Consider the following 17,516-nt stretch of genomic DNA (forward strand, 5'->3'; position numbering starts at 1 on the left):
CCCACCAAAAGTTGAACCCTAATCTCATTCTTGTCATTCCAAGCCTGTCACCTACCTCTTCTTGAAGTGAAATTCATGTAGATTAGAGCAATCTTTTTTATACTTGCATCAAATTATAACTGAATAGCAGGATTTCTTAACACGGAGAAAATAATTTGTAACATCAAGGATAGTTTAAGGGGGAAGAGTGTTCAAATTTTTCCTTTAATATTATACCTTAATTTTTTCAGGTACTCTTGTAAAACCCTTAGTAGTATTTGCTAAAACCATGCATGTTCGGCACTGAAAATATTTGGCTCCTACATGGTTGGAGCCTAGAGGACATGTGTCTAACAAAAGGCATTTTATTGGTTAGTTTTTGAGTTCAGAGTTAGGTTATAGGGATATAAGAGTTTAGGGTTTTAAGGTTTTAGGGCTTTAGAATTGAGGTTTTAGGGTTTAGGCATGAGAATCAAGAGGTGGTCGGAAACTATAATCCAACCACTGTAGAAGCTACATCCTTTCTTACAAAACTTGGTCAAAAGCAAACCTTTGAAAATTGCTGGGCGTGGTGGAGTGTTGATGCAGAAGATAAGCCCTAATCTTTTCTCTGCATGTCTCAGCTCTCATTCACGAATCATTGTCAGCCATGGTCGGGAAAAAGGATTGAGAATGGATCAACCAAAAATGCTAAAGGGAATACTTTCTAGTTTTACCAGAGGAGTCTTATGAAGTTTCGAGGAATTGTTTGTGGTTCGATTTGGAACCCTTGGTCGTTTTGAGGGATTTGGGGTTTTCTAGGCAGATTTCTGGTACGTCCTAAAATCAACTTATCTCATCATTTTGTGCAATTAAAACAGGCACTTCACTGATTCTCTCTTGGGCCATACGCATGTAAGATTGTTAAGGCTCTCTCTCTCTCTCTCTCTCTTCATCTATTTCCTATCCAAATTTAAAGCTGTTGAAACTTTGTGTCTAGATGCAGCGCATACCACATAACCATCAAAATGATGGAGAGAACAATATGGTAGATGCAGCTGAAACTTCAAATAATTTATGGCCACCATTTGAGGAGGATCCCACAACGTACGACCAACAAAATGATGGGAACAACATTAATTTTGTCGATCTAGATGAAACTTCTAAGAATCCATGGCCACCATTTGAGGAGGATATCATACCTTATAACCAAAATGATGGAGAAAACAATATGGTGGATCCAGCTGAAACCTCTGAGAATCCATGGCTACTATTTCAGAAAGATATTATCACAGGTGAGAGAGACACAAGCATTATCCCTCATCAAGAAGACTTAATCATGGTGCAACAACCATCAGAGGAAGCCTTGGCTGCAAGTAGTGTCAATCAGAACAATAAAGAGAGAGCCCGCCGGTTGAAGCGTTTTCAATCTGGAAAGCTAGTGGTGCAACCTGATACAGACGAAGGGTCGCTCGTGAAAAAGCACGATCACAATGCAAAGGAGAGGGTTCGTAGGATGAAGCTCAATGCTTCCTATTTGGCTCTTCGTTCACTACTTCCAGATTCTCATAGGTCAAAGGTAGTTCACAACCACTGTTACTTTTTCCCTCTTTCATCTTCAAGGATTCTCCCTGTATCTTGCAACTACTTAATTTAATTTCTTCTAGATCTGGTCCCTGTGTGGTGGTACAAATTAAATCAAACTGGCTTCACTTGGGTAGAAGAGGAGATCCTTCAACAGACCAACAACCTACCTGCTTCATCTTCTTCTGGGTTCAAGTTAATGGATCGAACCATGAGAATTATTTCACTACTCAGCTAGATTCTAACTGTGTAGTTGATCAAACTGAGTTTTAGTACTGTAGAACGTAGTAGAACCGACCTTTTTCTGGGCACAAGGAAGAACTTGCGAACAATGCATGGGTAATTTTTGACCCGACCAAATGCATGTGATCAGCATTCTTCTACCCTAGATTTGAGCATATGAAGCACCCAAGCTCATTATGACAATTGTATTACAGTTGGGTATTCCTTTTAGTTCATTCAGTAAAGAGGATATCTAGTATATAGTGTAATTGCTTACAGAATTTGGTTGTCGGTGTTCTTGCAGAAGAAATGGAATGCTCCTGTTGTAGTGGGTAAAGTTCTAGAATACATTCCAGAGTTGGAGACTGAGATTGAGGATCTTACCCAGAAGAAGGAACAAATGATCTCCATGATAGAAAAGAGGCAGATCACTCCCATCCAAGCTTCACCTTCAGAATTCGAAACTCCCACAGTTTCAGTAACTGAAGTTAGAAAAGGGGAAGTGATCATTCAAATATGCATGAAGAGAGAAAATTCTAGTGTTTTGTCTACTCTAATTGCTAACGCTGAAGGTGAAGGAATGCAAATTGTCAGTGCTTCGGCTCTTCCAGTCTCTGATGACAGAGTTTGCTACCATCTACATCTTCATGTAACTCTCTAGATCTTATCCTTAATCATGTTGTCTCTTTTGCACTTCCTTCCTACTTATGTGACTAGTAGTCCTATCATCATCATCCTAATATGATTTTATTAGGGTCCTATTTCCATGGGTTGGTCCAGCTTCACTACTATAAGTAGGGTTATCATTGTTGTTATTTTGATCTAGAAAAAGAATTTGAAACTTTATTATCTTATCTCTATTGACCAGGTGAATGGAAGTTCCGAAAGATCCGATTACATTGAGGTGTTAAGGACAAAGATACTTTCATGGTCGTGCGAGAGTTCATCTATTCACCGGCAAGACCAAGATGGAGATAATATCTTTTAGTAGAAACGGGTCTTAACATTAACTGCTACAGATCATCCCATTTTTCTTTTCTTTTATGTATTGTTCAAACTTTACCAATGTCTCCAAGGGGACATCTCAATTGTATTTTCTTTTTGTATTTGGTAAGAGTTCAAATGCTGAATCAAAGTGAATTCTGCAGTTCAGTTCAATTTTGCAGGCAATGAATGAGAATACGTTTTTGTATTAAAAATGAAAGCAAGTTTTTTTTTGACATTTTTGCATCCAAAATGGGAGCAATGTTGCAAGGTTTTTAAAATTGAACCGGAGAACGAACCAGTCAGGGGTTCGGTTCCTGGGTCAAACGTCTGACCATTCGAACTGAACGGTTGGCTCATTTTGATAAAAAATAAAAAATAAATTAAAAAATAAAAAAAGCTGTCAAAACCGTTTGAACAGTTCGAACGACTAACCGCCTGGGTCAGCAGTTTGCTGACCAAAACAGTTTTTAGGAAAAATCCAATTTTAAAGAAAAACGGACCAGTTTTGATTTTCAGATCCGACCATCCGGTCCAGTTTTAAAAACCATGTTGCTTCAAATAACTGTTGCATCCGTGAATAACCATACATATTTATATTTGCATTTGCGCTCTTGCCCCATGCGCGCAATTCTTTTTGGTTTTTAGCATCTATTTTAATGTGATGTGGTTTTAAAAGTACAAAGGACATGTGAGCAATTAGTGTTTGTAATGATGTGCGCCCATCATAAAGCATAGAAAGGCATGTAGTGCAACATGGATACTGATTAACTTTTGGAAAGGGAAGAAAGAAGCCCAATAAATATAACGTGCAGACAGAGCAGCTTGACATACTCAACCCAAATAAGCTTTGTTGTTAGTTGTTACGTGGATTATATGATGAAGCACTAAGTATAACGAAATAAAAGAAAATAAAATGACATGGTTTGGGGATGGAAATTTTCCTTATTTCTCCGAGATCTATCCAAATAAAGCAGAGATGGGGTGATTTCTTTTAAGAAAAATGTGGAATGTTATATTCCAAAATTATGGATTTGGGGTTGCACCAAAACCATGCAACCCCGATGGAAAAATTTGAGAAAGAGGAGGGAGTGAAGAATGGCTTGAGTTGGTTCGATGACAGTGACGTTGGAACCCAGAAGCAGGAGCTGGAGGGGTCGCACTCCCCTTCTCCGTTCGAACCCAGAAGCAGGAGGAGGTTCAGGTGACGTTCTCTGCCGACGCCCCAGGTGGTGCTTAGATTCCCCTTCCCCGTTCATTGTTCGCCGTTCGCCGCAGCAGGAGCTGGAGGGGTCACACTCCCCTTCTCCGTTCAAACCCAGAAGTAAGAGGAGGTTCAGGTGACGTTCTCTACCGATGCCCCAGGTGGTGCTTCGATTCCCCTTCCCCGTTCGCCATTCGTCGTTCACCGTAGCAGGAGCTGGAAGGGTCGCACTCCCCTTCCCCGTTCGTCGTCGACAGGCGATGTTTCGATTCCCTGAGGGCGGTCCCTAGGTGTCGTTCCCTGAGGGCGGTCCCAAAGTGATAATAACCAGAACCCCAACGGGAAGAAAGCTCCCTCTGCGCCCAGCTATAGCGTTCGGTGGAAAATAGGTCCAATGTGACTGCAAACCTGCTAGCAAAGGACGTTAGCTTTGGTGATCATGAAAGAACCAATGTCAAGGAATAGCAGAAGAAGACCTCTGTGGGATAAGGGACCGAGAGTTCGAGTGAGGATTGATGTGAAGGAGCCCCTGGCAAAAGGATCGTGGGGTGTTCTTGAGAAAGGAAAGGAGGACTGGTTCTCGTTTCAATATGAGAAACTACCAGTTTTCTGCTAACGGGTGTGGAAGGCTTGGTCATGTTGAGAAGAACTGTACTGTGAAGAAAGATTCAAGAGCCCTAGAAGTAGAGCAACTAGTTAAAAGCAGAGGCTCGAATATGATGGAGGAATCAAGAGGACCTGTGGCTTACGGACCTTGGCTCAAAGCTGATGTTGGAATTGAAGAAGACAGATTCATCAATTTTAGTTTCAAAGAAATGGGAAAGAAAAAAAACCAATCTTGTAGACGAGAAGAACCCAGGTGATGAGGTGGCATGTAAAATAGAGAAGAACCCAAGTATGGCTGAAGTCCCAGAACTAGAATCTGATCAAGCAAAGAATCTTGGATTAGGAAAAGAGCAGTTCCAAGGAGAGAACAACGGACAAGACCTGTTAAGCTCCGGCAACTTCTAGGGTAACTTCAAAGTGGTTTTTTCTCTGACAAAAGTCTTTTGGCCAGGACCAACCTTCCTCTCCAACGGGAACTGGGCTCGAGGTGGGAATAGAAGGGCAGCTTCTGATATTACCTTTCTGGTGAAAGGCCGTAGGATCGACCAAGTTTAAGTCTCCTTTCTTAACCAGTTGAGAAAAGGCAGAAATCTTGTCATTGAAGAAATCCTAGTCAAACAACATTGTGGTAGGTCCGAAGCTCCTGGCTCCTCGAAAAGAAGACAAAGGATCCAAAATAGCAACTGCACAGACTGATGACTGCTCCATTACGAAGAAGACTGGCAAGGGACTGAGCCCAAAAAAATTAATTTTTATTGACTATGTGTCGGATCCAAACTCAGGTAAGGATATGGGTTTTGTCTGCTGGGGACCTGAACCACCCTTGCCAAAGTGGGTTATTAGACAAAAAAGGAACTTACCAACGAGCTCTGAACTAAACAGTGAAAAGCAACATAATGAGAAGGGCGGAAGTGATGAAGAGAGTTCACTATGAAGACCAGGAGATCGAACGAGAGGTCCTGAGATGCTTCAATTCAGACATTATGCTACATCAAGAGGAGAAGGATGGCTCAGAAACCGCTTTGAATCGTCTAATGGAGGTATATATTCATTTGTTTTGGAGAATACTTGTTATCATGATTTTCGAAAACATGCGTTATTTTGTGTTCTTCATTCTTGTTCTATTTCTAAAGGGTTAAGAAAGGGGTACCTTTTAGAGGAGAGATTTAGACTGAGAAAAAAGGAAAAATTGGAAAAAAAAAAAGTTATAGTAAGGAAATTGGTTATTACTGTTGTGGACTAAATTTCCAAAACTTTCAATCCCCTTCCTAACACTTTTGGTATTCGGGGAACAGGAACCATGGACAATTGCCTCTCGGTGTTAAATGATTATATGTCGGGATCAAAAGGCAGTAAACCTATTATTGTGGATTCTTTGTATGTTCTGTTTGGAAATTTCAAATTGAGTGAAAATAAGAAAGGGCTTGCAATAGTTGACCCTGAACAACTCCTTGGTGTCAATGAGAACCCCAAGACAATTCGAGCAGCAAAAGAGACCCTAAGAAAGGAAAAGCCTAGTATAATCTTTCTGAGTGAAACAAAATGTTCCCTTAGTGTCTACAAAAATAAATTTAGAAATCTCCTTTCCTGGAGTTGTTGGGGTGTGGATGCGGTTGGATTGGCTTCTCAGGAGGTCTGGCTCTGTTCTAAGAACATTGACCTAAAAGTGAGGTCATTAATCAAATAGTTAGAATCAGAATCGAAATCAGAATGGGGAATGTCATTCCCTCAAATGGGGGAATTCCATTCCAGTAGAAATGTGAATGGGATTTGATTTTGCTCAATCAAATAGTTGGAATTAGAATAGACCATTCTAATTCTGATTCCGAACCCCTAAGTATAGCAAGGATGTGGTGAATAGGGTGTTGATGAGGTTTAGCCATGAGAATTGAAGTATAGTATCTAGTTGTGGGAGGAGTAGCAGGCTAGTTGGGCATTGGTGCAAGGATGTGAACATAGAGTCATTAATTCATATGGACTCACAAATGATTGCTACCTTAATGTGAGTTCCATCCGACCTCTCCTACACATTTCAAAATAAGTGATTTTTTTCTAAATGGTGGGCAGATTGCTATTAGTCTAGTACAGGAAATTTTCTATACTAAGGGTACGGAGGATGTGATATCCTCCTTTGGGCACCTTGTGCTAAGTAGAAGACCAGGTTCATGAGACTTACAAGGTGGCTAATCATCATTAGGGGTGAGCATGGGACAGTTTGGTTCAGTTCCATGGTAGAACCTAGAATAAGTTTTTGGAACTAGAACTTATCCTTGATTGGTTTTGGGCTTGGCAGTTCTGGGGTTGGTTCTAAGGTCTATTCATACAACCTATTCTTTCTTTAATCTCTCCCTTCAAGAAAAAGGGTAAATTACAAAGACCCCCCATACTATGGGGTCTGTGACAAAGATCCCCTTATATTTTGTTTTGCGACAAAAACCCCCCTATATTATGACCATGAGACAAAGACCCCCCTTTACCGTTAAGTTATTAAAATACCCCACTAAATTTTTTTTATTTTCTTTTTTTGCCTTTTTTTTAAATCTATTTAACCTATTATTTTCCCTTTTTTCTCTTCTTTTCCCCTCCCTCACTGTCCTCTCTTACCTTTCATTTCCAGCAAGAAAATAACACCCAAAAGAAGTATTTCTGATGAAGAGGTAAAACAATAACTTTGGCGAGAAATCTCAACTGAAAGAGTGGAAGGAAACACGAGATCAGAGGATTGCAGCGGTGGCGGATTCGAACCCGTCACCAACGCCTCCGCTTCCACCTACGGAGGATTGCAGTGACGTCCCCCTTTTGAAGACTCCTCGGTCACCGTCGAGGAGTGAACAACCCAAGAAGAGAGAAAAGGCATACCTGCTTACTCCAAAGGCACCGGCATTCATGGTTAACTGGTCAATGAGCCCAGCCGATTTGGGCTCCACACTCGATGCTTTTGTCATACTTCATCCCTAGACCCTCCCCAGATGGCACGAAGAACGCTCCATTTACCATTATGTCGCCCTCCATCCTCCAGTTCTAACTCGTCCACTCGCCCTCATCCGTATCCACCTGCTTTGTCACCTGCTCCGACCCGACCCACACCACAAAGTGCACGTTAGCAAAAACACAGCAACGGGGGCGCATGGTATCGTTAAATCCCTAATATTGTAGTCTATAGGACTATTACCACTGTACCTCCTTGGCGTCTGGGTTCGACGGCACAATGTAGCGGTTGCCCTAACTGTTGATGGTGGGATTGGCACTACCGCTGATTGCGTGCATCTGCCACTACGTGAAATCATTGTTAATGATGTGGATGTATCCCCTCACCGAAGTGATTGAACGCAATGGTCACTTGCATCCCGATATCCAGCGGATACTCATCGTTGTGTCCAAGCAGCATTACATCATTGTGATGGGAAAAGTAGTTGTTAGATATTGTAATCCTGGTGAACCCCATTATGGCATCAATCAGACCATCCGTGCAGTAGGACAGCGAGCAATGGTCACTTGAATCCCGATATCCAGCAGATACTCGTCGGGTGGATACCGGAAAGTGGTTGTAGCTTGTGACTGTAGCTAAAAGCTCTTTTTTTCCGTAGATGAGTTTCTTTCCTGATTGCAGGAGAAGTAGAGGTGGTAATGGATGCAAAGTTGGCGACGACAATAGCATCTTGTGAGTATGATTTCTGTTTACTCTTGTACTTGCAGAAACAGAGGGTAGAAAGCAGCGGTGTCCCTCTTTTGAAGACTCCTCTGTCAATCCATGTCCACCTATACCAGCTAGCTGATTTGTTGGATGCATAATAGGAACGGCAATCTTATTTAATTAAAGTTTGAAGAAATGTGTTGTTGTCATAGGAGATGAAGAGAATAAGTTATTAGGAGACAAGGCAACTGGAGGGTAGGGAGGAGTTATTTTGGATTTTTCAAGGTTTATTCAAATTTGGAGTTCCATAGTAGTGGAAGACATTGACTTCTTGATGAGGCTATAGGACGCTAACGAGATAAGAAGTGTAGTCAACCAAATCGGCCCAATTAAAGCACTAGGACCAGATGGTATTGCTGCTATGGTTTTTCAACAAACTTGGTCGATGGTGGTGCTAATATCATAAATATGGTTCAACAATTCTTCTATTCAAGTACTCTTCCACCCCAATCTATACTATGTATAACAGTACAAATGGGGCGTAGTGGCTTCTAGAATTTTCAATGTGAAACAGGGTTCTTGCATTCTTGTGGAGACTAGGCTCCTACATTCTTGCAATCTGATCATCTTCTTTTGGTAACTAAAACTTTTTTGATGCATTAAGATCAAATCCTCATAATCATTGTGTTATAGCTGAATTAAATTATTGTTGTAGTGATTGTTTTGGAGGTCAAACCGTTGAAGAGAAGATTTGGCAGATTTGTAGACACTCGAAAGAGAGCAATCGTTCCACTCTTGCAAACCATTCAAGAGAAGATTTTGCAGACTTGCAGGTACTCGAAAGAGAGAAATCGTTCCATTCTTGCAAACCGTTGAAGAGAGGATTTACCCTGGATGAATGGATTGATTTTATTTTAGTATTTCTTGGATGCTAAGCCATTGACAAAGGATTTTGCAGAGTTGTAGAATTTGGCACTCGAAATTCATCAGCTTCACCTATAATGTTTCATTACAGAGCTATAAGTGTAATTTATTATGGAAGAATGGTGAGAAAATGCTTCATCAGAGCATGCCGAAATTTACTATTGAATTCAAGAAGAGAATCAAGATGTGTTTGTGCTTGACCATTGGATTGAAACCGTTCTAGAAGACTTGTCTAGCAAATGCTCCTATAAATTTATCATTAGCCAAGTACAAAGATTGAGTTCACAAGTGGAAGAAGATAGAGAGTTGATGATTTTCCTACTTGTAGTATTACGCATCTAAGGTAACTTTGTCTCTTTTGAGGTGAGAGCTCTTGGTAGATAGATTTTCTGCTTATGAGGATGTTTTTCTGGTTGCATGTTTTTTCTACTTATGTGGTATTGGTTACATATTTTTCTAGTTTTAGGTTGCGTATTTTTTCTGGTTTCACATAACTACCTCTTTAACCGAGCATTTGTTCCCTATGAACGTAGGCCTTCTTGAATACTTGGCTTGGTTTACACAGTTGAGTAACACTTCACTCCAAGCTTGGCTTAGGTAGTGGTCTGACAACAATCCCAACCCATAACACAAAATTGTTATTCTCCTCACAGAGTGAATAAAATTGTTAGAGAGAGATTGAAAATTATTTATGCTCTAATAAATGGAGTTTACTATGTAGCTTCTACAGTCTTGGGCTTCCCCATGTTATTGTCATGGCATAGGTCTCTTTTCTCTTATACAACTTCTCAATTGGGAGATTGACATGATAAGGTTTTTGAACTCAAGACTATGTTAGAGGTGCCAACTAGCTATTTGGTTGTAGCGGAGACCTGGGGTCCTACCTCCATCAAGATTAAAGGGATAGAAATTTTAATTGCACCCATTTCAGAGTTGCATTGATTTCTTTGTAACTGTGATCATATAAATAAAGTTCAACTTTGATTATTTATTTATTTCTTTCAGAAACGGTGGCAACAAAGAATGAATATTCAATTTCATTCAAAGATGTCTTTAATGAATTAAGCTTGAGAATGGGCTTGCCATCCACAAGAGTTGTACTTTAGTTTGTACAGCGAGAACTTAGAGTGGTAATTACTGGTGGAGACAGATGGAAGTTTTTTGGAAAATTAGCAAGTAAAAAGAAAGAGAGAGAACAAAATGCCACCCATAAAGCAATTAAAAAAAATTGCAGAGCCCTTCAGTATAACAATAAAGGATGCCAACTCTGAAGACTTCGAATATTTACACTGGAAATGTAAAAGTTTTGAAACTGAAATTCAAATTTAGCAGACTGAAATTTCTAAATTAGAGAAGAAGATGAATGAGGTTGTCTCAACAAATGTCATCGATGAAGATGAAGATCCCAAAGAGGAGGATTGTTCAGTTTGAGAAAATTAAATTTCGTGTTTGAAAACCATGAAGAATAAATACATTTAGTAGGATGGATTTGTAATTTTTCTCTCTTTTTCTTGTTCTTCTTCAATAAAACAAATATTGTATTAATACCAATGATTTCTCGACCTGAAAGAGTCCATCATTTCAGTTTGATAAGTCTTTGCAATGTTTTGTACAAAATTATTTTCAAACTATCTGGATGTTGTTGGCAAGTTGGGAATGGTTACAAGATACGAATGTGGGACGATCCTTATTGGGTACCAACTATTTGTGACTTCAATGTGACTCGTCCAAATAGTGACAACTGGTATCTATTTGGTACATGTGTCAAACCAGTGAGATGTTGAGAGAAGTTGCTTGGAACTTTTGATGATGAAATGGTATAGGAGGTCCTAGAGATTCTTTTGTGATTGACTATTGGGCATGAGTTCGAAGACGAATTGGTGTGGCTACCAGATAGGAATGGTCAATTATTTAATTTAGAAGTTAAAGTTATACAGTCCAACTCTTCATCTAAATCGCTACATGGTGTTCTTCCTTTTTTTTATAAGAATCAAAATAAAAATTTATTAAAAAGAAAAAATATCTTTACAAACGAGACTAAATTGTAAACACAACAAATCTGAAACCTCCCAAGAGCCTTCCATCAACCTCCCAAACCAACAAAAACCCAAAACAAGAGCAACTAAAAACATTGAGATCAAACCTTTCTAAACCCATAATACACCAATAGCAACACCGAACAGCCAAGCCTTCCACCTACAAACAAAACTAAACACTGACATTACCCCTTCCTCCCCTCCCTCTACTCATTACCGACTTTCTGCCTCTGATGTCTGCTACCAACGAAGCACTTATCCTCTCCATACTCAGATCAAGACCCAGTTTAGACCCAAATCAAAATTGTCATGTGACATCCTATGCATAGCCACTTATCCTCTCTTAAAGGCTCACATCCCTAAGTGTTGCATAGTCACTTTGGGCCTGATATTGTATAGTGTGGGACTCTACAAAGGTCTCACACAAGTCCTGATATTGCTTAGGGTTGTGAGCTCCTGAGCCAATCAATATGGATTCAATCTGGGCCTAACATTTACACCTAAATGATCCATGGATTCTGTCACCCTATGAAGATCCAAGGATAATGGACTTATGTAAGATAAATCTCATTAGGTAATTAGCCTTATAATGATCATTTACGCTTAACTTTTTGGTCCATAATCATCAAAACACTGTCCGATAAGGAAGAACCTCTTCCCTAGCTGCAAGGTGTAGTGTCACACTCTTTGCTCGGATGGATCCCAAGATTAAAACCTTTTGCAAACATTTTTCATAAAATAATAATATAATGTATAAATATATTTTACAAAAACAGATTTCAAATACAAATGAAATCCATTACCGATAGTTTAGGTTTCCATCAAAGAGAGTGTAAACCCTGATATTCACTTTGTCCGACAAAGGGGTCGATCTTACCACTATGATCACTCACTCAAGTAATTTTCCAAACTGCTCCAACATACCTAGATATTTGACTCTTTATGGATCTCACTGGTTGACATATCAAAGGCAGTCCGATCTATTATTTAGTACAGTATCATAATCAAGTCTAAGGTAATGTGTAACTTTCTAGTTTTTCCTATCTATCTCTAAGTTCCAAAGCATAACTGGAAATTGGTCCAATTTCACTGTTTCTTTCAAACACCCACTGCCTGTGCTTCGGGTCTAACCCTAACAATTGAAACAAGTTGCTCCAACTGTTTGGTAGCACACCAGTGTCAGCCTTGTCAGGATAAACTCCCCAACTCTATCCAATGGTTGAGAACATTTTAAACTAACACGAGTTTTATAAGTGTCCAGTTTAAGGGGTAATACACAAAAACACACTAATATGAACATGAAACAACAATGCACTTTATTCATTTATAGATAAATGTTTGTTTACATCAAATTGATCGGATCTTACCAGATTCAAATATCTGACATCTTGATCGGATTTAGATTCGAACGAGTATTTATGAGATCCGACCCAATTGAATCATATTCGAATATACCCTTATTCGAATCTGATCTGATCCGTTTGCATCCCTATTTGCATATTATTTAAAGCTATGTTGTTTAGAGTTTGTAATTTTGGTTGGCTTTTTATGGTCTTTTTATATTTGCCAAATTAAAGTATCTCTAAGTTTTAAGAAATTGGCTTACTCTACCCTTATTGTTTAGAAATTGCCATAAAATTTTCCCAATATTTTTTACAATTGATAATCCTCACTAATAGTTGATGAGATCAAGGAAGTTGTATTTAATATCGGAGCATATAAAGGCCCTTGGCCTAGATGGGGCGCAAGCTATGGTCATTCAAAAGTGTTGGCATATTATATGTGATAATTTATTATAAGTACAAAAGTTCTTTCTACACCCTCTTGAGAGTGAAAGCATTAATGCTACTCACATTTGCCTAATCCCTAAGGATGAAGCAACAGAAGAGGTGAAAGACTTTAGGCCAATTGGCCTCAGCAATGTCCTCTATAAAGTGATAGCAAATATATTAGTGAACAGAATGAAGCCACCATCACAAAGAATCATTAGCCTTTTCTAGAGTGCATTCACATCCAATAGACAACTATGTGATAACACCATAATTGCTCATGAAATAGTACACTCATTTCAAAAGAAAAAAAGTAGACATTGCAACTTTATGCTTAAACTAGATTTATCAAAATCAAAAGCATATGATAGAGTTGAGTGGGATTTTTTGATGAAAACACTTAGTTCTTTGGGATTTGTCCTCATTTCTATGATATCAGTGATAATTATATTTCTACCTTAAATTTGGCGGTTCATGTGAATGACTCTACTGGTAGGTATTTGGGATTTGTCTCCTTATTTATTCATCATATGTATGGAGATGTTATCTCGAATGCTCATCCAAAGACTAGAAGAGAGGTCTTTGAATGGTATTAGATTTGGTAGGTCGAGTATCAAGTTGAATAATTTGTTCTTTATTGATGATATATTGCTTTGTTGTAAGTGCACTTTAAATGAAATTGATTTTTTGAAATAAGAAGTTGCTCTCTTTAGCTCATGGTCAGGGCTCTCTTTAGCTCATGGTCGGGGCAGATCATAAATTACCATAAATCATCCATATATTTCAGCAAAAACACTCATAGGCATCTCCAAAGTTCGAAAGGCTACTTCTATGGTCTCCAATTTCAAGACTTACTATTAATAATGTAAATAATGTTGAAGAGAGGAGATTTTTTTCTTCTGTTTAATGATATTCTCTTTAATCCCCACAATGTTATTTTCCAAAGCTAATGCCTCCATTGCATATCTACTAGATTTTACAAGATTGGGTTCGGAGACAACATGTGCAATAGCTCCAGAAAGAATTAATGCTTGGAGTAGTCCACTGGTGGGAAATGTTAAAATTAATGTTGATGCTTCAGTCACCCTTACTTCAGATCGCAATGAGAGGTTCCTCTTTGCCATATCATCTCCTATTCCTCTATGCTCAGTTTCTAAAGCTGAAGCTACATCTTTCCTTGAAGGTCTTCTATTTGTTGAAGAGTTGCACTTGTCTCAGGTCTTAATTGAAGGTGATGCTCAATATATTGTTAAGCTTCTGTTGACAGGTCACACTAATCGGTCGTGGCAACTTTGAACCGTTGTTGTTGACTGCAGGGCTTTATTTCGACACCTTCCCTCTTGCTTAATTTCCTGTCCCTCTCTATATATGGTAATAAAGCTGCCCATGTTCTAACAAAAAAAGGTCTCTCTTTTCCAAACTTATACTTGGTCAGATTTACCAGATTTTCTATGCTCAACTGTTGCAAGGGGACTCCCCACTGAATTATTCAATGAATTAGCCATATAGCTTTTCTTCAAAAAAACATAAATGTTTGTTTGGTTGGGGTTGTTTACTTGTTTTGTGTGCTGGATAGAACTGGATAGTGATATTGCTCGATCTGAGGTGTCCTGAGTCGAGATCGTAGTCAAATAATCCTACCAACTGGACGAGGACGAGGTGGAAGGATGAAGTCACGCTCCAAGATCTGAAACCAAGAAAGTGTTCAGAGGCCTGAGGAGTTATTCCCCGAGCAGGTACTTTGGCTCTTAAGTTAGTCGAGAAGAATGGGTGGTCGGGTCGATTAGTTGTGAGTAATGCTAGTCCGAGCAGTATAGCAGTATGGGTGTTGAAGAGTCAAAAAGTCAGATCCCTTACCTTGAGCGGGAGTTACCATTTTATAGTTGTCGATCCATGTCCTATTCGGATGAGGTTTCTGGGTTTGTTGGAATGAAGTTATCCATCGAGGTTTTCATAACGAGTCCTAATTCCCAGTGGAGCTGTCCTCCTTATCCATACGGGATTCTCCTTTCTTGGCCGCGCTTATCCAGCTTACGTGGTGTCGACGTGGCCGGGGAGATAAGATGGCCATGGAAGTGACACGTGGCACCTAGGGCCAATTCAACCAAAACCCAAACACCACTCCTCCGGTTCCGAAGTCGAGGAGTATAATGCTCGACCGTGAGTGGGAGTTACCATTTTATAGCTGTCGATCCATGTCCTATTCGGATGAGGTTTCTGGGTTTGTTGGAATGAAGTTATCCGTCGAGGTTTTCATAACGAGTCCTAATTCCCAGTGGAGCTGTCCTCCTTATCCGTATGGGATTCTCCTTTCTTGGTCGCGCTTATCCAGCTTATGTGGTGTCGACGTGGCCAGGGAGACAAAATGGCCATGGAAGTTACACGTGGCACCTGGGGCCAATTCAACCGAAACCCAAACACCGCTCCTCCGGTTCCGAAGTCAAGGAGTATAGTGCTCGACCGTGGTGTGCGTGGAAGAGCTCTTCGGCTCTCAGCTGAGGAACTCTGAATTTGAAGTTTGGTTTAGCGCACATTCTGGGTTGCACGACTTGGGGTTGAACCAGTTTTTGGGTGAATCGGCCGGCTTGATGTTGGTACCATTTTCGAGATGGATCGGAAAATGCATCATTTCATCTACACAAGGAGAGGGCCGAGGAGCCCCCAGTTAACGACTAAAGCCTTATGCTGACCAAGGTCATTGGTCTTTGTTGGCCGAGGTCATTGGTCTTCGTTGGCCGAGGTTTCTGGCTTATTGTCTTCAATCTCATGCTGGTCAAGGTCTTTCGTCTTTGCTGGGCGAGGTCTATGGCTTAGTGGCTTCGATCTTATGCTGACCGATGTCTTTGGTCTTTGTTGGCCGAGGTCTTTGGTCTTTGTTGGCCGATATCTTTGGCTTATTGGCCTCGATCTTCTGCTAACCGAGGTATTTGTACTTTGTTGGTCGAGGTCTCTGCCTTAGTGGCCTCGATCTTATGCTGACCGAGGTCTTTGGTCTTTGGTCTTTGTTGGTCGAGGTCTCTAGCTTACTTGCCTCAATCTTATGTTGACCAAGGTCTTTGGTCTTCGCTGGCCGAGGTCTTTAGCTTATTGGCCTCGATCTCATGCTGACCAAGGTCTTTGGTCTTCGCTAGCCGATGTTTTTGGCTTAGTGTCCTCGATCTTATGCTAACCGAGGTCTTTGGTCTTTGTTGGCCGAGGTCTTATGCTAACCGAGGTCTTTGGTCTTTGCTAGCCGAGGCCTCTGGCTTACTAGCCTAGACTTCATGCTGACCGAGGTCTTTGGCTTAGTGGCCTCGATTTTATGTTGATTGAGGTCTTATGCTAGCCGACATCTTAGGTCTTCGTTGGCCGAGGTCTCTGGCTTACTAGCCTCAATCTCATGCTGACTGAGGCCTTTGGTCTTCGCTAGCCGATGTCTCTAGCTTAGTGGCCTCGATCTTATGCTGATCGAGGTCTTTGGTCTTTGTTGGTCATGGTCTTATGTTGACCGAGGTCTTTGCCTTAGTGGCATCGATCTTATGTTGACCGAGGTCTTTGGTCTTTGTTAGCTAAGGTCTCTACCTTAGTGGCCTCAATCTTATGCTGGCTAAGGTATTTGGCTTTCGTTGGCCAAGGTCTCTGGATTACTAGCCTCGATCTCATGCTAACTGAGGTCTTTGGCTTTCATTGGTCAAGGCCTCTGCCTTAGTGGCCTCGATCTCATGATGACTGAGATCTTTGGTCTTCGTTGGCCAAGGTCTCTGTCTTGCTGGCTTCGACCTCATGCTGATCGAGGTCTTTGTTCTTCACTGGCTTATGTCTTTGGCTTAGTGGCCTCGATTTTATGTTGACCGAGGTCTTTGGTCTTTGCTAGCCGAGGTCTCTAGCTTACTGGCCTCGATCTCATGCTGACCGAGGTCTTTGGTATTCGTTGGTCGAGGTCTCTAGCTTAGTGGCCTCGATCATATGTTGATCGAGGTCTTTCGTCTTTGATGATCGAGGTCTTATGTTGACCAAGGTCTTAGCCTTAGTGGCCTTGATCTTATGCTGACTGAGGTCTTTGGTCTTTGTTAGCCAAGGTCTCTGCCTTAGTGGCTTCGATTTTATGCCGACCGAGGTATTTGGCTTTCGTTGGCCAAGGTCTCTGGCTTACTGGCCTCGATCTCATACTGACCGAGGTCTTTGGCTTTCATTGGCCAAGGCCTCTACCTTAGTGGCCTTGATCTCATGCTGACCAATGTCTTTGGTCTTTGCTAGCTTCGGTCTCTGCCTTAGTGGCCTCGACCTTATGCTGACCGAGGTCTGGTCTTTGTTGGTCGAGGTCTCTACCTTAGTGGCCTCAATCTTATGCTGACTGAAGTCTTTGGCTTTTGTTGGCTAAGGTCTCTGCCTTACTGTCCTTGATTTTGTGCTAACCGTGGTCTTTGGTCTTTGTTAGCCGAGGTCTCTGCCTTAGTGGCCTCAATCTTATGCTGACCGAGGTCTTTGCACTTTGTTAGCCGAGGTCTCTGCCTTAGTTGCCTTGATCTTATGCTGATCGAGGTCTTTGGTCTTTGTTGGCCAAGGTCTCTGGCTTATTGGCCTCAATCTTATGCAAACCGAGGTGTTTGGCTTTC

General features: G+C 40.8%; 1 protein-coding gene and 1 long non-coding RNA gene across 2 annotated transcripts; both read left to right on the top strand.

The window, feature by feature from the left end:
- The first annotated feature begins 958 nt into the window (after positions 1-958).
- On the top strand, positions 959-2,920 carry LOC148873968 (uncharacterized). Its single transcript, XM_088949507.1, has 3 exons — positions 959-1,537; positions 2,069-2,413; positions 2,633-2,920. The coding sequence occupies exons 1-3, from the start codon at positions 959-961 to the stop codon at positions 2,750-2,752; spliced, it is 1,044 nt and encodes a 347-aa protein (XP_088805633.1). The 3' UTR covers positions 2,753-2,920.
- A 2,453-nt stretch (positions 2,921-5,373) lies between these two features.
- LOC148873969 (uncharacterized) lies at positions 5,374-9,287 on the top strand. The gene is made up of 3 exons (XR_016099751.1): positions 5,374-5,598; positions 7,176-8,828; positions 8,908-9,287. It is a non-coding gene; the product is annotated as an uncharacterized LOC148873969 (long non-coding RNA).
- Positions 9,288-17,516: the final 8,229 nt, after the last annotated feature.

This window comes from Nelumbo lutea, chromosome 1 (genome assembly GCF_056320005.1).
Source record: "Nelumbo lutea isolate HS-2025 chromosome 1, American lotus-T2T, whole genome shotgun sequence".
Lineage (NCBI taxonomy): Eukaryota > Viridiplantae > Streptophyta > Magnoliopsida > Proteales > Nelumbonaceae > Nelumbo > Nelumbo lutea.